The sequence below is a fragment of the Elaeis guineensis genome, chromosome 2, assembly GCF_000442705.2.
Source record: "Elaeis guineensis isolate ETL-2024a chromosome 2, EG11, whole genome shotgun sequence".
In the NCBI taxonomy this organism is placed as follows: Eukaryota; Viridiplantae; Streptophyta; class Magnoliopsida; order Arecales; family Arecaceae; genus Elaeis; species Elaeis guineensis.
Window position 1 is genome coordinate 124,190,917 of NC_025994.2, and position 23,459 is coordinate 124,214,375.

At 38.7% G+C, this 23,459-nt stretch overlaps 2 protein-coding genes across 5 annotated transcripts; both read left to right on the forward strand.

The window, feature by feature from the left end:
• The first annotated feature begins 9,274 nt into the window (after positions 1-9,274).
• Positions 9,275-23,171, forward strand: LOC105057721 (lycopene epsilon cyclase, chloroplastic). 3 transcript variants are annotated; one of them, XR_012138199.1, is made up of 11 exons: positions 9,275-9,880; positions 11,736-11,907; positions 12,432-12,567; positions 12,644-12,754; positions 12,840-12,942; positions 13,781-13,924; positions 14,026-14,133; positions 14,724-14,820; positions 14,919-15,047; positions 21,837-22,009; positions 22,259-22,340. XR_012138199.1 is itself a non-coding variant. In XM_010940441.4 (11 exons), the coding sequence occupies exons 1-11, from the start codon at positions 9,290-9,292 to the stop codon at positions 23,101-23,103; spliced, it is 1,890 nt and encodes a 629-aa protein (XP_010938743.2). In that variant the 5' UTR covers positions 9,275-9,289; the 3' UTR covers positions 23,104-23,171. The 3 variants fall into 3 exon arrangements, 2 of the variants coding, with proteins under 2 accessions (XP_010938743.2, XP_010938814.2); XM_010940441.4 differs by lacking the exon at positions 21,837-22,009 and adding an exon at positions 22,938-23,171 and having other exon boundaries at positions 22,259-22,391; XM_010940512.4 differs by having other exon boundaries at positions 21,837-21,895.
• Positions 16,793-21,382, forward strand: LOC140855177 (uncharacterized). 2 transcript variants are annotated; one of them, XM_073250941.1, is made up of 3 exons: positions 16,793-18,632; positions 18,721-18,853; positions 18,936-21,382. In XM_073250941.1, exon 1 carries the CDS (start codon positions 17,570-17,572, stop codon positions 18,413-18,415), a length of 846 nt encoding a protein of 281 aa, XP_073107042.1. In that variant the 5' UTR covers positions 16,793-17,569; the 3' UTR covers positions 18,416-18,632; positions 18,721-18,853; positions 18,936-21,382. The 2 variants fall into 2 exon arrangements, with proteins under 2 accessions (XP_073107042.1, XP_073107041.1); XM_073250940.1 differs by having other exon boundaries at positions 16,793-18,853.
• Positions 23,172-23,459: the final 288 nt, after the last annotated feature.

The window sequence follows — 23,459 nt, forward strand, 5'->3', positions numbered from 1 at the left end:
AAAGGGTGACCGCAATATCAGATTCTTCTATCAGGCTACAATGATCCGAAGATCGACCAATCGTATGAAACAACTGAGAGAGAGAGCAATGGCAGGACGGTGGAGAATAGTGAAGAGGTCAGAGATCAGATTTTTCAATTCTTTAGGTCCTATTAGACTGCCCCCTTGGGAGGGGATGACCACCTCAAGGGGTCCCGTCCTACTTGCAGTATCTCTGACGAAGAGAATATGGCTTTGACTCATCTAGTTTCTACTGCTGAGGTGCATGGAAAGCCCTCTGATCCCTCGATGAGGATAAAGCCTCAGGGCTGGATGTCTTTCCTCCCCTTTTCTTCCATAGGTATTGGCCGATTGTCGATGGTGAGGTGATTGAGGCAGTGCAGATGGTGTTTGTTACTAGAGGCATCCCGAAGCAGTGTAAGAGGATCGTGAACACCCTCATCCCGAAGAGACTTGATGTGTCGGCTCCAAGGCATTTCAGATTGATCAGCCTTTGCACCATTCTCTATAAAGTGTGTGCGAGGATTTTGGTGGGATGTCTGTAGTCGATTATTCCTTGACTGATCAGTCAGGAGCAGGATGCCTTCCTTAGTGGCCGCTGCATCATCGATAATATCATACCCGCATAGGAGTTTATGCATGACTTGTGGCACACCCCCATTCATCGAAGCTTGATGGCGATCAAGCTGGATATGGAGCGGGCATACGATTGGATGAGCTGGCAGTTTCTGTGCCGCACACTTCTTGAGTTCGGATTCTATGATAGATGGATCGACTGGATCATCGTGGAGGCTCTGAGTTATACCATCTTGATCAATGGTTCTCCGATGGACTTCTTCCATTTGATGAGCAGTCTTCGTCAAGGGTGCCCTCTCTCCCCTTGTTTATTTTGTGTGCTGATGCTCTTTTTTGTGATCTTTAAGCGACAGTTCAGGAGGCAGAGTTGGAGCCCTACGGCCTGCTCCAGGGATATAGCCACTCTCGTATCTTTTGTTTGCAGATGATTGCTTACTCATTGATCGAGCTTCTGTGTGGAATGCGAGGTGCTTTGTATTGATTATTGAAGCTTACTATTGGGTATCAGACCAGCTCGTGAATCTATAGAAATCCAGTATCATCTTCAGTCTCAAGATAAAGATCCAAGTAAAGCAGGTGATTTGGGATAGACTGGAGATCCCTAAGCATCTCGAGATGCTGACCTATCATGGGATATCTATCACTGGGTAGAGACTTTAGAGGGTTGATTGTAGGCCCATGGAGTAGCGAGTCTGAGAGTAATTAGATGGCTAGCAAGGCAACACCCTTTCTATGATGGGAAGGATCACTTTCGTGAGATCTGTCGTGACTTTTATTCTGATTTATCTCCTGGCAATCACTGTGGTTCCATGCTTTTGCCTCAGAGATATGGAGCAGCAACTACGAAACTTACTCTGGGGCTCTAGACATGGCGGTCGCGGGCTTCACCTGCTATCTTGGAGGTTGTTTGCCAACTGATGCGGGATGGAGCGTTGGGAATCTAGTCTTTGCTAGTCAGGAGGAAGGCTATAATCGTTAGACATGCCACCAAATTCCTCACTCAGCTCGATTGCCTGTGGAGTAGAGTGATAAAAGCCCGTATAGGATTTGGAGGTAGGGGTCTTAGATTCACATCGAGTGTAGCTGCACCTTAATTTGAAGGAAAATCTGCATTCGTGCCTCTACAATGATTACCCAAGTCAGATGGCTGATTGATGACATGACTTCTATTGATATGAGCCAGGATGTATGGATTTCTAGCCTCCCCCTATCTTGTTGGCTGATCTACGTTAGCACGAAGGTGGATAATGGCTTGGAGAGTTGATTACTGTCGACAGTAGGGGCTAGAGAGTCCAAGACGTCAGTCATCTTATTGGTGGCCAGCTTGCTGATTGGATCCTTACGATACCTATCCCTCTACATCAGAGTCATGATTTGAGGGTGTGGGGCAGATCATGCTACTCCAACACCTCTACCAGAGATCTTATTGCGATGTACATGTCTGTTCCTGAGTGAATGATTGATGCTGCTTGGATCTGACGGGTGGCGGCCCATCCTAAGGTCAGACTCTTCCTCTGGAAGGTTGCCTGGGATCGACTATCAACTCGGGCACTTCTCAGAGATAGAGGTATAGAGATACTGATTGCTTGTTTGGTCTGCGAATTGAAGGACAAGATAACTGAGCATGCCCTGCTTCACTGTCCGCAGGCATACTTGATCTGGGAGATGGCAGGAGGCCAACCCTGGGGAGTTATGATTGACTCCTGGCTTTCCTCTTTATTGGATGCGATCCGCCGATGCACGGTAGAGGGCCAGGTCGTCCGTGGTAGGATGGCGCATATTTTTTATTAGATCTGACTTTTTAGGAATACTTTAGTCTTTGAAGTCGAGGTTGTGTCTGTACATCGGATGCTGGAGAGAGCCTGCTACCTTGCTGAAGAGCACTATCGATTTGATATTGCTGGCCAGTTCCTTGTCACCCCGTGTCTCTGGGGCTCCCTTGCTATGCATGCAGTGATCCGAAGAGTTCTTTTCATCACTTGGGAGCCTTTTCCTCGAGGTTTGTTAAAATCAACTTTGATGGTAGTGTCAGAGATGGCAGATATAGTACAGACTACGTCATCTAGGGTTCAGACAGTAGACTCCTAGTTGCTGAGGGCTCACACCTATCTGATCCATCAGTCCTAGAAGCAGAGCTCCAGATAGCCTAGGCAGGCATCTCCTACGTACGACAGGAGCTGTATGCAGAAAATATTTTCATGGAGGGTGACTCTGCCACAGTCATTGGCTAGATCCGAAATGAGATGAAGCGAGTAGGAGCTCATCCGCTGCTCTATAATATCTGGGAGGAGTCCTTTGGCCACTTTTATGTGACGACTGTTCAACATGTCAATCGAAAGACGAATAGAGCCACAGATTGGATAGCGTCATTTGTTGCCATCACATCGAAGATTGGTCATGGCGCCATGAAGATGTGTGCCCATGGGCACTTTGCGATATTTGGTATTCTAACTTTCTAGATTGTACTTGTATCAGAGTGGTGTGATCGCCTGCTTGTATAAAAAAAATAGTGAGGAGAGAGAGAAGAAAATAGCTATCATAAGGAGAAAGAGCTTTCTGGTCTATACTATAGAAAGCCTAGATTAACTTTCATATAGAGGCTGATTAGCACTAGCAGCTAGTTGTTGGTCCATAAAAATTGCAAAAGTGCCTTAGGAGGTTACTAGTTGCTCCAACCTAAGTAAATCTTGAAATAAATTACATAAAGTCAAAATCGATCGAGCATATCTCATATAGAAAAATTCTTTGCGGACCACACGCGATGATTGGCTCACACACGAAGCCGCAAAATTTTTTGTTCCCGTATGCTGCCTAGTCCCGCATGTGAGCCAATCACCATGCACGGTGCCCGCATTCCGCACCACACGCAGTGCACAAAGAATTTTTCATCTCGATATATAGTGTGTAGTCCAAAAGCCCAATATCCAGCTAAAGCCCACTAGTTATAGAAGTAGAGAAATTCTTTGTGCATTGTAGGCGGTGTAGAATGTGCGCACCATCTGCGGTGATTGGCTCATGTGCGAGGCCGGGGCACGATGTGTGAATTTTTTTTTTTTTTCTGACCCCGCGTGTGAGCTAATCACCATGGACGGTGTACGCGGTTCTGCATCATTTGTGGTGCACAAAGAATTTCTCTATAGAAGTATTAAATGCAATTATACTTACCTTAATTTTTCTAATGTAGGACTACAGTTTATTAAACTAGTAAATGATTTAATGGTTGAACTTTTTCAATAAAAAATTAGAAAATATCTAAATAATTAAATATTATCTAATGCCTAGATTATAATTACAAGAAAATTTTGAAATATTATAGTAATTTAATGTTGATCGGCACCTTTCAGCCTAGACAACCAATTGAATCAAACCTGATTGCAAAATAAAGATGAGGCCAAATTTTCTGATAAGTGGAGAGAGGATATGGATCGAGATTTCTTATTGAGTTTTGATGATCTTAATGCAAATAGGATTTTATTGTGAAAAAAAAAAGTGAATAAGATCTTAAAAGGAACATGGTATTAGTTCTTGGTTAAAAGAGCTTGATGATATATTGATATGGTCATAATGGTGTTGGAAAGGGTCATTTTCAAATTAGATGCTATCATCAATTATAGTTAAAATATTGACATAACTTTGTCTCTGCCTCTTTTTGCTCAAAGCCACTTGGTAACGATGATTTTTTGGTATGTTATCAGTATTACAATTAAAAACAGCATATTGAAACCTTACCTTCTCTCTAAACATATTTTGCTTAAGCAAAACTTTTGTGAGTGTTTTTGATACATAGATATGCTTGATGTCTATCTCTGTATTTAAGGAAAAATTATAGTAATACTGCTTCAACTGAAACGATTTGCATTTATATCTTAAAATTTTTAATTTTTTAATTAGATCCTAAAATTAAAGATTTCATTACAATGCGATCCAACCATCCATTTGAGCTCTAACGGCATTTGTGAAATGACTAAATTACCGTGAAGGAGATATTTCCCAACTTATTGACACATTATTCAGAAATGGAGTTCGTGGTAGAAGATGGGCTCCATTTTCTCTTCTGAGGCAGCGGTGCCACCTCCTATGCTATTGGCAATCAAGATACCAGAACTCTAAAAATTCACAAGCTCCATGTAGTTGTTTGCCTCTCTACCGCCTCCCTCCTCCTTTGTGCTACCATCTCCCTCTCCCACTCCCCAATCCTCTCCCTCTTCGCTCGGGCATATATCTCTTTCCCTCATACTCGCTCACCTTGCCCGGCCCTCTATCACCAATGGCGACCCATGTTGGCCATATTCCCCTCTCTTTTGACCCTCTTGCCACCCCTATTGCACTCTTTAACTCCAACAAGCCGCTTGGAAGAGGACCCATTTGAGAACTATGAGGTTTTGGGGATTTCACTCTCTCTTGTATACCATGAGAAACATCTTCCTCTTTGAGTCTTCTTGCAAAGAAACCAAAGGCTGGCTAAACCTTGGTAACATATCCGAATTTAGAATGAGAGACTTCATCAGCTGGGCTGAGTCCTTTATCTCATATTCTTTAAGATTTCTGTTAACTTTTGGCCTGTATGAAGCTACAGTAGGAAAACTAAACCCCCAATCTCCTCCTACTTTCTTATTTTCTATATCTCATATTCTTAACTGTCCAATTTGCATGTCTGTGCTTGTGAGTCATGAAAGTCCCTCTCCTTAGAGATGATTTATATATAGATCCTCTTTTTAATCTCACATTCTCCTCCTCCTCTAGACTCGATTCAGGAGAAAGGGAAAAGCAAACCACTCTTTAATGTAAGAAATACTAATTAATATAAATTTATTTTAGCTGTGCAAATATGGTTACAAATGTGCGAACAAAAAGCGCTGGTTTTCATCTGTCATGGAATACAACAATAGAGTTAATAGATCTATGAGCAAGAAGGGAAGAATTGTCGAACATGCCAAAAATTTTAAATGTGAGGAAATGAACCAGCAAGTTATCAAAAATGAGCTCTTTTAAGTTAAAAGAGAGAATTTTCAATAACTAACCATATCTCCAACGAGTTATAACACATCTTCAACAAACTTGTCAAATTTAATCCATGCATGTACTAGCCACATATATTATATTAAATTACATAATTTTGAAAACAAATTTAACATCCATTATAACTTATTTTTTAAACTGGAACCAGAAACTAGAAACAAAAGCCAAAATAAAGGAGTAATCATCTCAGCAGTAGCTTCCACATCTTCTTGGAAAGGAACATGGCGAAAGTACTTCTCTGAATGGTCGCTCCCTCATGAATTCATACTGACTTTATCAGCAGTCACTAGCATTTGCATCCTCTCTTACGGGAACTTTATAGGAGTAGCTCTCTGTAGCATAACTTCCTTGGGAAGTCACATCAACCCTCTGCTCATTAGCCTTCATATCTCCTCTGAAGGGAACATTCTATATGCTCATATAGCTCCCTCATGAAGCCATACCAATGCCACTATTATTCCATCTCACCTGACTAGCAGAGCTCCATCCACACACACTTGCTTTCTCAGCTGCCGAGCTGCTCCCAAACCCATCAAATGTCATGCAGATCGAGTTCAGAGGACAGAAAGTACTTTATCTGGATTAGAAATTTTTATATTCGTTGTTATGTTTACATTAAAAAGGAGAAAAGCTAATCTCTCTTCTAATCTAGGAGAAAAAAAATATTTATGGAATGTAGTGTTTCAAGTCATGTCACATGACAATCTCGTGTTAATGGATCCTAATGAAGATGGATAGATGCGATACATTATAATAAAATCTTAAATTTTTGAAATTTTATTGAAAAAATTAAAAGCTGAATCATAAAAATTGAAAAGATATTGCTATAATTTTTGGATCGCAGGAAAATTTTGATGACCTTGCCTATCTCCGGAAAAGACCAAAGGCCTGAAAGGCCCCTCCAACCAAAATCCAGTCCTGTCCTGACATTTTTTTTTAAGAAAAATTTTGATCGGAGTCCTGTCCTGTCATCAACACAAGATGTCACCCCACACATCGGATGGCTTCATAAGCTGGCTTTTTTTTTTTAATAATATTTTTTAATATTTTATTCAAAAAATATCTCGGATCCAAATTTATTTTCGAAGCTACCGTTTCGATATCTCCTAAGCCTAAATGGTAGGTTGAACCTATGAGTTTGAGTCCAGATGGCCGACCTCATGGGTTCAACCTACTAATTCGCATTGATGATGCGGAAGCCAATACAAAATGAAATCATGAATTGAAGCTACAATTTTACTGCGAAATCATGGTTTGAATCAACAATTTCAAAATGAAATCATGGATTCAACCCATCATTTCATTTTGAAATACACTAGTCGATCTCGTTACGAAATCGTAGATTGAACCCACGATTTCATTTTAAAATGCTATCGTTGTAAAATTATGGGTTGAACTCATAATTTCACTTTTGAAATTCTACCGTTGTGAAATCATGGGTTCAACCCACCATTTCATACACTTAAATCCAGTCCGAAGCCACCTTGCTCCCCATTGATTTTTTTTTAAAATTTTCTTCTATTGTGGTCTATTTCAACCATAATCCCAATCCCCGCCCTAGAATCAATTTAATGGCTTCAAAAAAAAAGTGGAGTTTTGTCGAAGGGAAAGAGGGCTCGAGTAGAAAAAGAAAAACAACCGGCTTGTAGGTATGAAGAGACTTTAGTTTTAAATTGTGAGTGTAGTGAAAAATTTCAATCAGATTTTTATGAAAGAAAAGTTGTATAGAGAGTAGAATAGTTGATTTAAATAGTTTTAGTGATTTTCACATTGAATTTTTGTTCGAAAGGATGGGTTGATTATTTATAATTATGTTCAACAAGCCAACATATCCTACTCTCTTTCAGAATTTTGATAGTAATTTTAGTTTTGATAGTGAATTTTATTCTATTTCATCGTATGTTAAAGGATAAATTATTAAGTTTGCCTGCAGTGTTCTAGGTCAAATTTTGGATATTTCATTTGATAGTGATAGATATTTCAATACTACTTGTTGGAGTCATAGTATTTTAGAATATCCTACCTGTGTTAGAACTGTTTTTGATCAGAGCAGTAAACCTAATACACATATGTTACCATTTGAAAATAGATTAATCGATTATATTTTTATGTTAAATTTTTTGCCTAGAAGAGGTCATAGAGATAATGTATCACATTTAGATGTTTATGTTCTCGAAATACTTCTCTCGGGTAATAGTTAATTTGTCTTTTTTTAATGATGCAGTATATAAATGAATATTTTCAAAGTTTCAAAATTATTTTATCCTATAAAGCTGTTATGACTGCTATATGTGAGGTATTTGATGTCCGTATCACTGATGATGATGAAGTTATTAAGCTTAGACTAATTAATACTTACAATCATGCATCTCTGAGGCATATGTGATATATATTTACTGATGGATTATGGAGGCATATATCTGAGGTAGATGAAGAAAAATATGGTGGTGAAGGGATGGTCAGTCTACTGACAAAAAGCAGTCTAGGCATATTACATAGTCTGATCAGCAGTCTTTCGATCTACATGTATTATCTGTTCGAATAAATGTATTGGACATATCTGTTAGGAAGAAATTTGTACGTATGGATGTCCGATTAGATGAGCGATTTTCACATCCGATTTTATCGTACGAAACAAAGTGTGACCCCTTCTGTTGGCCATTTCCGGCATCACGTGGAATAGGTTCACCATCCCGATGAAGGCGGTAGTGCTGATCTCACAGACATAGGTGAAGTAGGTGAGCAGTTAGAAACCATCTTCGAGTAGCTAGAAATAACGATTGAGATCTAACTCTCATCTAGTTTTTGACCATTACGGAACATAAGAGGGAAAAAAAAGGATATATGAACTTGGATTACTTTGACTATAACTCAATACTAAAATGAGCTACAACAAGAAGAGAAGAATGAGCTACAACAAGAAGAGAACGAAGGATCTCGATTTCCACAAAATCGTAGGTTCAGACACTCTAAAGACTATCACTAACACAAACAAGGGAGCTGTTGATGCCAGAGTGCACCTTTCTTCCTCAAAGTGTGTAATGACAAAGAAATATGTTGCGAATGCCATAGCGCACCTTTCTTTCATGATGGATTCTTTGTGGCAAACACTACTTGCTTGGCTAGTTGATTGGCAGCACTAGCCTCCGACTTGGAACCCCTGTATGTGCTCATAACGTAGACTGAAGCCTTGATGAGAACACGCTCTTTTGTCCAACCTGTTTTTTATGGTATCAATCCAATTGTTGATCATGATACTTCTAGGAGCTTCAGCACCGGGATTGGCACCACCACCGCTTGACCCAATAATGCAAGTGATATCTTTGACATTTGAACGATACTTTGCTTTGCTCCATCAACAGCCAAACTAAGCACTAAAATTCCTATCGAAAGACAAATAGGACACCTTGTGAGGTCAGCCCAATCAGTCAACCAGCCTGCTTCCGCTACGTAGAGATGAATTTGGAGTCCTGGTTCTCTGGGAAACTAATACTCGGCAGGAAAAATCATCCGAGTAGTTCTCGGGGCCTTAGCACAGTAAACTGGGGGAGATAATCAACGGTTGTTCCCCATTCCGTTTCCCAAATAACCGTTTGGTTACCAGAGGCTGCTGCTCCGTTTCCGTGACGTAATTATTGCAAGAAAAGCTGCGCAAGGTCGAAACCATATCCAAGATCCGGACTTTTAAGACGTCATGGCCAATCCCTTCCTGCCATGTGGGCTCTGTGTGGATATTTCCCTTCGGACGGATGACACCCTTCCATCTTCCCTCGACTCTTCGCTTCGCTCTCTCCCGTCACTCTCTTCACGCCTTCTTTGCCTCCCCACCAAAACCCTAGTAATCAATCTCTTCGTCCATCTCTCTCACTCTATTAATATATACATACCGAGAGTAAGCGAAGCTCTGGACACGAATCCTAGAAGCGGAGAGACGCTCTCTTGGCTGCGTATCCGACGAGGAGCAAGAATGGAGTGCCTCGGCGGAACCAACTACGCGGCGCTCTCGATCCCCTTCCACGACTGGAGGTTCCGGTGGAGGTGGATGGTCGCGGGGAAGCAGCTCCTCCACCAGAGGCGGAGGCCTTCTGGGCTCGTTAGGCGTCTCCGGGTGAGGGGCGACGGAGCGGGAAGGGAGAGCTGTACGGTGACGGCGGCGACGGTGGTGGAGGAGGAGAAGAAGTTCGCCGACGAGGAGGATTTCATAAAGTCCGGAGGCAGCGAGCTGTTTTACGTCGAAATGCAGGCAAGTAAGCCCATGGAGAAGCAGGGCAAGATCGCCGACAAGGTCTTTTTCTTCTCCCCGATCTTTTATAATCGTTAGGATTTCTCTGTTGTTTTGAATTCTGTATTTCTCGAGCTTTTCTTGGTAGTTTTTGTGATTTCTTTTCTTCAAGAACTGGTTTTGGAGTTTGTATTGCTCTGCTTTCTCAGAGGGGATGGAGTTCTTGAACCCTCCTCGAGAACTTTTGTTTGATTCTGATAACTACGACCGGATAAATGCTAACGATTACTTGTATGAATCATACCGATAAAAGAAATTCTGTGATAACTTTTTCCGCTTGATTGAGTTGTTTCAGTGATCTTTTCCCGCTCTACAAGAATTGATCTTGGAGTTTATATTGCTCTGTTCTCTCTCAGAGCATGCAAAGTGCAGGGCGTGAATCCTGCTTATGCATAGTGCTGATAAAAAAATGTTGCAGTGTAAGAGGCAGATTGATATATACATATATGTTTTCCTAATATGGACAATTTTATTAATCATGATAAATCTTGCGATGAATGTTGGGAATTCAAGAATTTGATTTTGGATTGACAACATAATAGATAAGTTGGTGTTGTCTCAACATTTTCACTTAGGTGCATTCTAGGGATAACTTCGTGCATTTCCAATTAAAATTATAGTCCATGGGCATGGTCCTGTCAATAATGTCATAAGATTCAATTAATTGTGGAAATTGGCAACTTTAGGTTGAAGTTTCTTGGAGTTATGATGGTTGAATACTGCAATCAACTATAGCCACAGTCTCTTGAAAAGAAATCAACCATGACCGTACTAGTTGACATCTTTTGAAGAATATGATCATCAGAATTTAGTTGTCCTGGATTTATAGAATATACTTGAAATCCATGATCTGATCATGTGATCAATGCATGAAGCATGCTTGGAATATATTCTGCACGCTTCTCAAGGTTTTTGATTCTGTGATCTGAGTCATCGAACCTAGCAGTGATGTCCACAAAACGACTTGCAACACTGTCTGCTTGTGGGGATGTAAAACTAAATGATGGGATGCCGTGTTCTGCTGTAAAGGGAGGATTTCCTTTTCTATGTGGACCTCTTAGCAAGAAAAGAATGGCCTTTCATGGACAATACTAGAGATTCTCAAGCGAATTGCTCCTAATTTTGGTCGAACCCTTCGGTACATTTCTTACTCCGACCAAATACTGGCCCTTCTCTGTTAAATCTTTTATTTAGCTGCTTCCTTCTTGTTCTTTATTCTTTGACTGGGCATGGGAGAAAATTTCGTCTTTTACTTTGGACTGATTTTGTAGGGAGTTGAGCAATCCATAAAATATTTCCATGATTCTTTCCATTAATTTTAGCCATCCATTGGGTGGGTCCAGGGATGTTGAGTCTCTCAGTCCTTCCTAAAAATGCTAATGGGTGGGCAACCCTTCTAATCAATCAACTCAAAGTTGTGGACTTTCCAATTGGAGATATATCTTTGGTTTTCCATCTCATCTGCTTGTTTCCTGTGCAGTGCTGATTGTCTACAGAGTGCACACCAAGCTGTAGGACAATGTAGAAAGTTAATCATGTGCCAGGAGAGTAATCTAACATGTATAAATTTGTCACATAGTTCATATCTCATCAAAATTATTTGTATGAAAATATTTTAATGCTTTTGTATTGATGAGCATTCCTGGACATCACACTGGTGAGGTGGGTTCAATCTCCGGCAACAGTGATTTTCCACTAAAAAAAGGGAAAGCTTTTTTATTCTTTTAGTTATTTTCCCCCCTTCATTAGTACTTCGCTGTTCTTTGTTTCGTTGTACTTTAAATTTATTATCCATTTAATTTAAGTGCGAAATACATAGTTTAATTTCATGGTAGGTTTTCACTCATTCTTCTTGCAGTTGTCACCTATATCTGCTGGAGATTCTATGCTAGATTTAATAGTGATTGGTTGTGGTCCAGCTGGTCTTTCTCTGGCTGCAGAATCAGCTAAGAAAGGACTGAAAGTTGGTCTTATAGGACCCGATCTTCCTTTTACAAATAACTACGGTGTGTGGGAGGACGAGTTTAAAGGTAACTACTTGAACCATTGTGGAGTAACGTATTCTATTTGATTAAATTTGAATTTCCATGCGCTGGTTGAGAGGATTTGCAGCTTATGATTTAGCAAAATTTTTCCTAGAAATAATGCCAAAAGGTTTTTCCTTTTGTTGATATTATTAACTTTCACATCATTTTGTGTTACTGTCTGCATAATCTATGCAACCTGAGGTCGTGAAGCACATAATGTTTGTTAAGATAAGTCAATCATGCCTATGGTCATAGATAAAAACACATCAATACTATATATATATATATATTGTTCTACAATCTCAAGGTCGTAGGAGAGACTGCTTAGCATTCTTGTCTGACTTTTTTTAAGTTTGTGCCCATGAACACTTAGTTCATAAAGCTGCCTGATACAGATGGGATAAGGTGTTTGGATTATGATCATACATATCCACTATTGATGTCTATTTACATCTTTCAACCACAATTGAAGTTCTTCTATATACTTCATCTTCATATGTTGAGGTGCTAACAATTTATTCTTTTAGGTCTTGGGTTAGAAAGCTGTATAGAGCATGTTTGGCGGGATACAATTGTATATCTTGATAATGATAATCCAATTTTAGTTGGTCGTGCATATGGTAGAGTTAGTCGGCATTTGTTGCATGAAGAGTTGTTGAGAAGGTAAGCATGTGTTCCTTTGTCTTTAATTATATAGATAACCATTTAGAAGAAACTAAGATCTGTATAATATCTTCAGGTGCCATGAGTCTGGTGTCACATACCTCAATTCAAAAGTGGAAAAGATCATCGAAGCAAGTGATGGCTGCAGCTTAGTTGCATGTGAAAGAGATCTAATGATTCCGTGCAGGTACAGTTGAATTAAAAAAAAAAAAAAGAAAAGAAAAAGAAACATTAGCAGCTTATGTTATAAATGTCTAATGCTAGAGGTACAGGCTTGTTATCGTTGCTTCTGGAGCAGCATCTGGAAAACTTCTCCAGTATGAGGTAGGAGGTCCTAGTATTTCTGTGCAGACAGCATATGGAATGGAAGTTGAGGTAGGAAATACTTGTGCAAATTTATTTAATATGTAATTGGTTATTATGCTGCCCATGCGGCAGTTAATTAGATCTTTTGCATATTTATTTTCCCTTCTCAAACTCAGTTCCTTGGCATAGATGGGATGAGGATTCATTTAGTAGCTGGTTGATGTTATCTCAATAACCATTATATTTATCTTCCATATTGAAATGATCTCGAGAGTCTAGACTATGTTTTCCTTTTTCTTTAATTAGGAGATTCTGTTTACTTGTGCTTGAGAGTAAAAATCATGCTGTTATCCCTACACTAAAGGACAATCTTGTCCTTTATATTTTGTTTTAAAATACTGATGAACCAGATGTTTAAAATAGTCCCTTTCTCTGACATATACCATAGACTAGAGGCTAATAGCAGAATATGAGGAAGACTCATAAATTAAAAGTTGTGCTGGTATCCTTACCTTTGCTGAATCAGGGCGATTTATTGAGGTGTCGCTTGTAAATCTGGATATTATCCTAACTGATCCAACTTTTCTAATCATTTATTCTTCTAACATTTGATCTTTAAGTGTTTGATAGATTGGTGCTCATCATATCTTTTCTGAGGTGTTAATAATGAACCATATTATGACTCTCCTTTATTTTGGCAATGTAGCAGGAATCGTCCGTAAAATATACTATGCTAATAGATATATATATGCACTGCAATAGCTTGTCAATGGTTCTCTTGCCTCTTGAACACAAAACGATATGTTCCCATTGTTTATTATTTTTTTCCACTTTATTGAACAGAACTCTAAGCCTTTTATCTTAGCTTTTAGATGTAAGTTCTTTTGGTATGATTCTTAAATTTCAGGTGGAAAACAATCCATATGATCCCAGCTTAATGGTTTTCATGGACTACAGAGATTACAAGAAAGAAAAACAACAAATCCCTGAAGCAGAATATCCCACATTTCTTTATGTCATGCCCATGTCATCGACAAGAGTCTTTTTTGAGGTTTGTCTGCTATGTTAGTTAATGTTTGTTTTTTGGTAACTTTTAGCCTTTTTTTTTTTTTTTGGTCATAGTGAAGATACTGATTGCTAACCTGATTACAGGAAACATGTCTAGCTTCAAAAGATGCCATGCCCTTTGATCTTCTTAAGAAAAAACTGATGACTCGCTTGGAAGCTATGGGTGTTCGAGTATCGAAAGTCTATGAAGAGGTAAGCTTCTTTGAGTGGCTCTGTGAAACCTCTTAAAATAGCTAGAACTGAAGTTTTATGTCATTTTCTTGTTCCGTTTGTTAGGCTTTCTAATAAAGAATATTAGAATACTTTACAGGTTTCTGCTAAACAATTATGAAAGGAAAGAATTAAAGAAGAGCTTGAAAGACAGCCCATTTAGAAACTATTCAAAATTTTGAGGGCATTGAAGCAAAAAAAAAATGTTGCATTGACCATATTAGTGATCTAATGCGATAAAGGTTGACAGTTAACCTTATATATTTCTTGTATTCATATTTCCTGTGCTTCTCATGTCTTTTTTTGTGACTTCTAGCCATTGGTGTAACTGATTTATATTTTATTTGATACCTTTTTTTTTATTGAATTATCAATATAGATACATGGAAAACAATTATTTTTTTTGAAATTGTTTGACCATCATAAGCAGTATCTTGCACTAAAATCTTCATGACTCAAAGAACATGCCAACAAATAATCTCATATGGGACTTGTTTACAGCATTTTTTATTGTCGACAACATTAGGACTTCATATGTTTTTCACGATTTTAAATTTTGATTTCTTCTAAAGGAATGGTCCTATATCCCTGTTGGTGGATCCTTGCCAAACACACAACAAAAAAACCTTGCATTTGGTGCTGCAGCTAGCATGGTGCATCCAGCTACAGGTAAGAACACCATGGTTCTTGCTTTTCTTTTTCTCAGGTTTTCCTTCCCCTAAAAGGACATAGATACACACTAATTGTAGATTATCTATAATAAACAGGATATTCAGTTGTGCGGTCCTTGTCAGAAGCTCCAAGTTATGCGACTGTAATAGCAAATATTTTGAAGAAAGATATGTATTCCAGACAGAATATTCTGGTTGGAAGTGCACAGATTCCCTCAATGCTAGGTAGGCAAATGTTTACATTTGGCTAGAGACACTCTATGCACCTGTTTTCATAATTTTATTCTTCGAAAGCATTGAATAAAAATTCTCTCCTTTGGTATTGTCTGGAAATTAACTCTTTTGATATTATCGTTCTTTGATCAAAGCATCAGTTCAAAATGACAGCCCTTTTAGGGATTCTGCTAGAATTTCTTTTGTAGTTACTTTTAGGAGATACTATCTGTACTGTTCTAACTTCAAATGGCTTTTACAATGGATATAGTTTAATGGAGACAATATGGTGCATCCTCTAGGGTTTAAAGCTGGGACAGATGGTACGATTAGTATTGTACCATTCTGATGCAAAACTGGCACTAGTATTGGTGTCAGGGAGCTGACCGAAGCTGTACCAGTCTGTACTGGTGCATGCCAGCGGTACTGTATCGATTGTACTGGTCAGTATCGATAGTTTTTCAATTTTTTTGAACCCATCAATTTCAGTATCTATGGTCGGTACCAGCACTGTAGGGGTATAATTCTAATGAAAAAGGCATGGGTTTTGTCAGCAGCAGGGTTCGCCGTACCGGACCGAACCGTCCGGTACGTATCGAGCCGGATCGGTGCTCAAACGGTCCGGTTCGGACCTTTTTTTTGAGAAACACCCTGAACCGATACCGAACCGAGAGGTTCGGTCCGGTTCGCTTCCATACCATCCAAAATCGGATGGTATGGTCCGGTTCGGTCCGGTTCGGCGTGAACCGAACCGTACTGACACCCCATGTGCCTAAAGTGACGAGGGGGGAGGGAGGGGGGATGGGGTCGGAGATCACATGCATAAAAAAATCCTTACCTGCTTTGGAGTTCTCTGAGATGTCTCAGAGAACTCCCGAGGGTCCGAAGGTCTCAACAAAATCGTTGAGACCTCCGAAAAATTAGAAAAAAAGAAAAAAACTCCGTCAAATTGTAGGAGTGGTTCGAGGAGAGGCTGATCTTTGGCCGGAGGTAAGATAATGTGTTATTTTCTTAGTAAATATTTTTTTTTAATTTTTGTTTTTAAAAATAGGATAAGAATGAGAAAGAATGAAAATAAGAGAAAATCATGCCAAAATCTTGTGATTTTGGGATGATTTAATTATATGTGATAGATCTTTGGAAGATCTACACGATGACATCAAAATTGTTAATTTTTGTTAATTATATATTTTTTAAATATTTTAAAATATTTATTTATTTAAAAATTAAAAAAAATTTAAATTTTAGAAAAAAAAATCAGAGTTTGGGAATCATGTTTAGAATGATTCAGACTACTTAAATCTAATTTCAAATTTTTTTTCAAATATTTGAAATTAAAAAAAATATTTTTTTAATTATTTAAATTTAAAAATTTAATTATAAAATAAAAAAAATATAAAAATAGTGCTATATTTTAGTTAATTTAAAAATATTATTTGAAGCATATAACATATTTATTTTGAATTTATAAATTTTAAAATAATTATTAAAATTATTTTAAAATTATATATAATTATTTTAATTATCGTTAAACTATCATATTTTGTTATACTTGCATATATTTATAAGAAAAAAAATTAGAGCATGACGTTCGTTCACTTTAATTAATCAGCTATTTTATAGTATATATTTATTTATATAAAAATTATTAAAAAAATAAAAAAATAAAAAATCAGTGTTAGTTTTGAAATTGAGAATAATGTTTAGAATGATTCAAAATAATTGAAATATTTGAATCTAACTTGAGATTTTTTTGAAATTTTTTTTGTAAATATTTAAATAGTAAAAAATATTATCAAATAAAAAATATATGTAATTAGTGTTATATTACAGGTAATTCAAAATAATTAGTATTTTGTTATATCTACAGAAATGAGTAAGAAGAAAGATCAAGAACGTGACATCGGTTGGGATCATGGCGAGATGCTCTCGACTCAGCATCATTGGAGATGCAAATGGTGCAACACAGAGTTCAAGGAAGGAGGAGTGACTAGGTTGAAGCAGCATCTAGCTGGTGGTTATCCTGATGTGTCGATGTGTTGGAAATGTCTGCAAGAGGTCCGACAATTGATGAAAAAGTACTTTGCTGATTCGAAAGCAGCGAAGGAAAGGACAAAGCAGAAAAAGATCGAAGTAGACCGTCGAGCTACAGAGCCACCTTCTTATCACTCTAGAGAGTCAGAGGAGGCTTTTGCTCCAGATGATGAGGAGGCACAGATTGAGGCTGCCATTCATGCAAGCTTGGCGGATCAGTACTAGTAAGAGGAGATAGCCCGGTACAGAGATCGATTCGGACCATCATGCTAAGAATCAGGATCTGGATCAGCGATTTGTAGGGGAGAATTCGAGTTCAGGAGGACTACCTCAGTCAGAGAGCCTGGTAGTAGAGGGAGCAGACGCAGCATGTCTTCTTTGTTGAGAGCTTTTGCAGTAGGAGGAGGTCCTCCAGAGATATTCCAGCAGGAGCCAGCATTCAGGATTTGGATCTACATGCTTTGCCCAGCAAGGATTCAAAGCAACAGAGAATTGACAGTATGCTAAAAAAAGATAAGAAGAAGGATATGTGGCGAGCTATTGGATCATGGTTTCATTTCAGCCATATTCTAGTAAATGCAGCAGCCAATTCTTACTATCGATCTACTATTTCAGCCATAGAGGCTGCTGGCCAGGGTGTAGATCTTCCAGGATCTAAGGACATCTATGGTCAGCTTCTTGACAGCAATAAGGAGGATCTGCAGAGATGGATTGCTTCTTACAAAAATAAATGGTCTACATACGGTCTGACAGTGATGTGTGATGGTTGGACAGGTCTTACTAGGTGGAGCATCATTAATTTTTTGACATACTGTGATGAAAAAATATTTTTTTACAAATCAATCGATGTTTCAAATAAGATGCACGATGCCACATATATCCTTGGTCTGATGGAGGAGGTGATTGATTCAGTGGGTGAGCAGCATGTCGTGCAGGTCATCACAGATAACGGATCACAATATAAGACTGCCGGAGAGTTGCTGATGGAGCAGCGACCACAGATATACTGGACCCCATGTGCTGCACATTGCATTGATCTTATATTGATGGATATCGGAAAGATTCACAGGGTGCAGCAGGTAGTGAAGATTGCCCAGACCATTACTAGATTCATCTACAACCACACATGGGTTCTTTCATTGATGCGGACGTATACTGGGGGGGAGATCTTACGACCGGATATCACACGGTTTGCTACCAACTACATAGCACTTGATAGTCTTCTTCAGAAGAAAACAGCCCTACGTCAGATGTTTGTCAGTGCCGAGTGGCAGGAGAGCAGATATGCGAGGGCCGGTACTGATGGAAGTCATGTGGAGAACTTGGTGACGAGTCAGTCATTTTGACAGTGGGCTGAGAAGATAGTGAAGGCTATCAAGCCTTTATATGAGGTGCTTCGCGTCGTGGACAGCGAGAGATACCCCCAGATGGGCTTCCTATATTATATGATGGAGAGGACAAAGAAACAGATCAGTGAGAATGATCCCAAGCATGCTCAAGAATTCATTAACATTATTGAGCACCGTTGGGACTATCAGATGGGCAGAGATTTACATCTAGCTGGTAAGTTTGGATTCAAGAATGTTTTAAAATATTTTTTCGAAGCATGAAAATAAAATTATGCTTAATCAGTCTTGAAATTTATCTGCAGCTTATTACTTGAATCCGAGATTTCAGTATACTATTCCGGAGATAGATATGGATAGCGAGCTTCTTGCTGCTCTTTGCAATGTCATATATAAGTGGTGTCCGATTCAGAAATCGCGTCGTTGTGTCTGCAAGAGGTATGCTAGTTTAAAACAGATGTAATTATTCAATTGAATTCGATCTAATATATTTATAAATAATAAATATATTTTATTTCAGATGAAACAGTTTAGAAAGGAATCAGACAGTTTTGGAGTCCCATCAGCTGTCGTAAGCAAAAAGCAGATGAATCCAGGTAAATTACATATCAATAATGAGCAATGTAGATTGATATGTAATTTTGCTTAATAATATCATCAAATTTGATATATAATTTTATTTTTGTAGCTGAATGGTGGATTCATTTTGGAACGTCAGCAGAAAATTTGAGACATATGGCTGTTCGTATTCTTTCTCAGACGGTCTCTGCTAGTGGCTGTGAGCGTAATTGGTCCACTTTCGCCTTTATCCACAGCAAACAGAGAAATTGTCTGACACAAAAATGCCTTGACGATCTTGTATATGTTCACTACAATCTGAGGTTGAGGCTAAAATGTATTCAGGAGGAAGTTCAGTTGAAGTACACTGATCTGACGCTGGATGATTATACCGACGAGGATGACGATCCGATCATCGGATGGCTTGCAGGTCAGCAGCAGGAGCCAGAGCTTGATGAGCCAGGATCCCCTCCACGACCAGCCAGTGTGGTGGCAAGGGAGATCAGGGTGGATCCAGGGCAATGGGCAGAAAAAAATATTCCACATAGGATTTCAGCTGATCAGCCACAGTCTGAGGGGACACAAAGGACTCATTCATCACATGACTCGCTATCCGATACATTTTTCCAGAGATTCAAGCGAGAGATGTATAGACGTTCCTCCCGACAGCCAGTAAGAAGGCATCCATCCTCCCAATCACAGGAAACTCAGTCATAGAGGGGCACAAGGGGGGAAGGAAAAGACAGTTGCACGTGCACCACTCTCGAGAGTACAGGAGCGGTCTGGTTCAGATACGGACATCAGAAAGAGTGATGATGATACTGGTAGTAGTAGCCATGGATCTGATGATCAGGGAGGAACTGGAGGATAGGAGACCACCGTTTATGAGACACAGCCACAAGGTGATATTCGATTCACCGGTGAGTCTCAGTTTACGCATGTTACACAGGATAGGGATTATGGTGGACGAGTCGGTAGAGATCGTGGGGAGCCGATTTCATATAGACGACGGGCTCTTAGAGGTCATCTAGCACATGATGCAGCTGCGGACGATCTTGCACGTGGAGTAGGGTTCATGGATGTATCTGGATCATCCTCGCATTATGGATCCTATTATCCACAGCCACCTTATGATCCATATGCATATGGTGCATTCGAGGCATCATCTTCTAGTGGTTACTACCCTATGCAGCCTGGAGCAGCTCCAGGATCAGATTTTGCTACTGGCATATTTGGATGGGCTCCTCCACAACCATACCATCATCTCGAGGATACTTCTCAGAGTCAGAATTTTAGCGAGAGGGCTGAGATGTCTTACAATCCAGAGAGGATGCCTTATGGGATGATGAATATTCGAGAGTACGGTGCAGCTTGGCTAGAGGGTTGGATTGATGTCTCTTCAGACTGTTGATGATCCAGATATCTACGAGCGTCACAGACACTCGACAAAAAATTAAATGCAGAGTACATCTTAAGATTCGTATATCAGTTATTGTGCTTTATACTTAAATATTTAGGTACATTTTAATGCGTATTTTATATATTTTTTTTTAGTTTTAAGATGACATAGTTGAAATATAATGTAAATAAATATATGTTTGAAATTTTGGATCAAGAGTCTTTGTACCGCAACCTAACTCCAAATTGAATCCAAATATGTCAATAATATGCAATATAATGCCATATTGAGGTTGTATTTATCAATTATTAACTTTAAAAATAAAAAAATAAAAAAAAATTAAAAATCGAAAAAAATTGTGTACCGGTACCGGACCGGTACGCCCGGACGTACCATATATCGGTACGGTACGGTACTGTATCGTACCGATCCGGCACGGCATGCCGTCCGGTATCGGTACAGCAAACCTTGGTCAGCAGTATTCGAAACCTTGGCATCCTTCCTTTGGAGCATCAGGCCTTTGTTAACAATGGACAAATCTAGGGTATAGATGAGATGGGTTTGGAGGAAGTTGGAGGAAGCATGGTGTTTTTCCATTCTTACTTCTAAACTGTCAACTAATGCATTCATGGGGACAAGGTCAAGAAATTGTCTCAGTTAACAATATCAAAATGAAGAAATACACTCAAGTGGTTCTCAAAAGACTAGCTGGGAACTCACTGAAACTATATGGTCCACCACTTACATAACTAGTTATGGTCCCTTCTAGCAGCCTACCGAATGGAGCTATTTTTGTCAATAGACTAGTTTAAATCACAATCATGCCAGAAGTTGCAGCAAATATTTGGTAAGATATAATGCAATCCAACTTTCATCTGAGCACAGAATATTTGGAAGAGAAAAGGATATTAACTGCAGTAAAAGCTTTTTCTTTAGTGAAATCGGTTTCTACTGGACATTCAAAAGTATTTTTTTGCGACAAATAAAGTCTTGGGGTAATTGAATTGATGTAGCCTGAAGAACTGAAAATTTTTAAAAGATGAATGATTCACATTTGTTAATGTTTTGAACTACTTAATATTAGTTAGAAATAGCTTCTGTGCTACGTAGAATAATAGTTTTCTGTATTCTGGGTTCTTAAATCCCCTACAATTCATAGTCAAGTAGCCTAATGTCATTGATTCTCTATAAAATATTAAGACAGAGCCTAGCAGAAATGTTCAGTGTTTTATATTAAAGCTTGCAGAGTTTTATATTAAAGCTTGCAGAATGCAAGTCAATCATTGTGCCATCTGCAGCTTCTGTCTGCTCATAGCATTGATATTGATGTCCATGAATATCTTAAAATATTATCTCAGGCTGCAAATGATAGGAATGAATAATCTCATTACTTTGTATTCCCTGACAAGCATTAAGGAATTTTCATGGAATAATTTACTGGACTTTCTTTGCTATTTGACATAGGATCACCGAAAAATATTTAAGCTACTTGACTATCTGGCTGTGCTGATGGAAGTGGAATGGTGCGATACCAGCAACACACAAAAATCATCTTTAAATAGGTTGTCCATGAGATATTTTATTAACTTGATGAAAAATAGAAGCCATATCTCTATGAACAACATTCAGTTAAAGTAGTAAGTATATACAATATGTTACGTCCATAATTAGATTCCAAATTTTCTTGCATCGTTTTTTTTTTCCCCGTGGAATATTCATTGAAATTCTCATGCTTTAAATGGATGTTTAGTTTTTCATGACTATTCAAAAATATGCAGCATTGCTTTTGAAACAGTCGAACAATTTAATCCCCCACTCGTACTGTTACTTGGGAGCTTAGTTTGTGACTGACTTTCCTCCTATTTTATGCAATCCTCCCATTTCAGCATGGAGAACTCTTTGGCCACAAGAAAGAAAACGTCAAAGGTCATTCTTTCTCTTCGGGTTAGCACTAATATTGCAGTTGGATATTGAAGGCATCAGAACCTTCTTCCAGACATTTTTCCGCTTACCTAATTGGTACATCTTCCTTTTTACTTTCGGGCTTTTGGCATGCATTCAATTTAAATATAAAAGGTTCCGACATTTTGTGGTGGTTGTAGCTTTAAAGATCTCTAACCTCCTCTTAATGATTTGTGTCATCATAGTCTTAACGCTGAAACTATGGTACTGTGAGCAATTAGCCTAGTGATGGAGTATTTTGTGGTACCTTGATAGATGCCCAGTATAAAGTAGGCATTCTGTCAACCTCGGCCTACTGAAGGGAGGTGCATGGCGAATATGGCTGCATAGTGCTACTTCTAGAAAATCCATCTATTACAAAAACAGTCTGGGGGAAGTTGGATATCCAAGTGATACCATATAGTGCATGCCATGGTCTTTGATGAGAAGTACATTCAGTAGTTTCTGATAGCAGAGTTAAATAGTTGAAAATAAATGCCAAGGAAGAAATTTAGCAACAGGCCATCGGAAAATTTTTTCACTCTAAGAAATATTTAAATTTACATGAGTCCATTCCAGTACTTGATTTTGTTGGTTTTCACCTGGAGTCTCTTTGTTGTGCAGGATGTGGCAGGGGTTTCTTGGGTCCACACTTTCATCAGTGGAACTTATATGGTTTGCCTTCTACATGTTTGCAATAGCACCTAACAGCCTGAGAATGTGCCTTCTCAGACATCTCCTTTCCGACCCTACCGGTGCAACCATGATAAAGACATATCTTGCCCTGTAAATTCACTCCATACTCTCTGCTCTTGTCTCCGGGGGAATTTTCATATAATAAAGTTCTGATCTTGTACATATCATCCAAGTTCTGAAACATTCTTCCTTCTTCTGATAGTGGATATGCTCCTAGCAAATATTGATATAATGCTTCCAATCTTGTGCAAGTGTGTCCAATTTCGATTTCATGTTGCAGTATATGTACCATACCATATGCAATGAAAATGGCTTATCTAATTCTTGGTAACCCACAGCCGTTTAATCAGTTGCTGGGGAAAATGGTCTTAAAGTTTTAATAGGCAATTATAATAAGATCAAGAAATTGGCTAGATTTTTTTTTTTTTTTGTTAAAAAAAAAAAAAGGGA

Coding starts and splice junctions, on each gene's coding strand:
- LOC105057721 (XM_010940441.4), top strand. CDS start 9,290: ATGGCCAATCCCTTCCTGCCATGTGGGCTCTGTGTGGATATTTCCCTT. Junction 11,908..12,431: donor GTGGGAGGACGAGTTTAAAG/GTAACTACTTGA, acceptor TTATTCTTTTAG/GTCTTGGGTTAGAAAGCTGT. Junction 13,925..14,025: donor CGACAAGAGTCTTTTTTGAG/GTTTGTCTGCTA, acceptor ACCTGATTACAG/GAAACATGTCTAGCTTCAAA.
- LOC140855177 (XM_073250940.1), top strand. CDS start 17,570: ATGCTAAAAAAAGATAAGAAGAAGGATATGTGGCGAGCTATTGGATCA.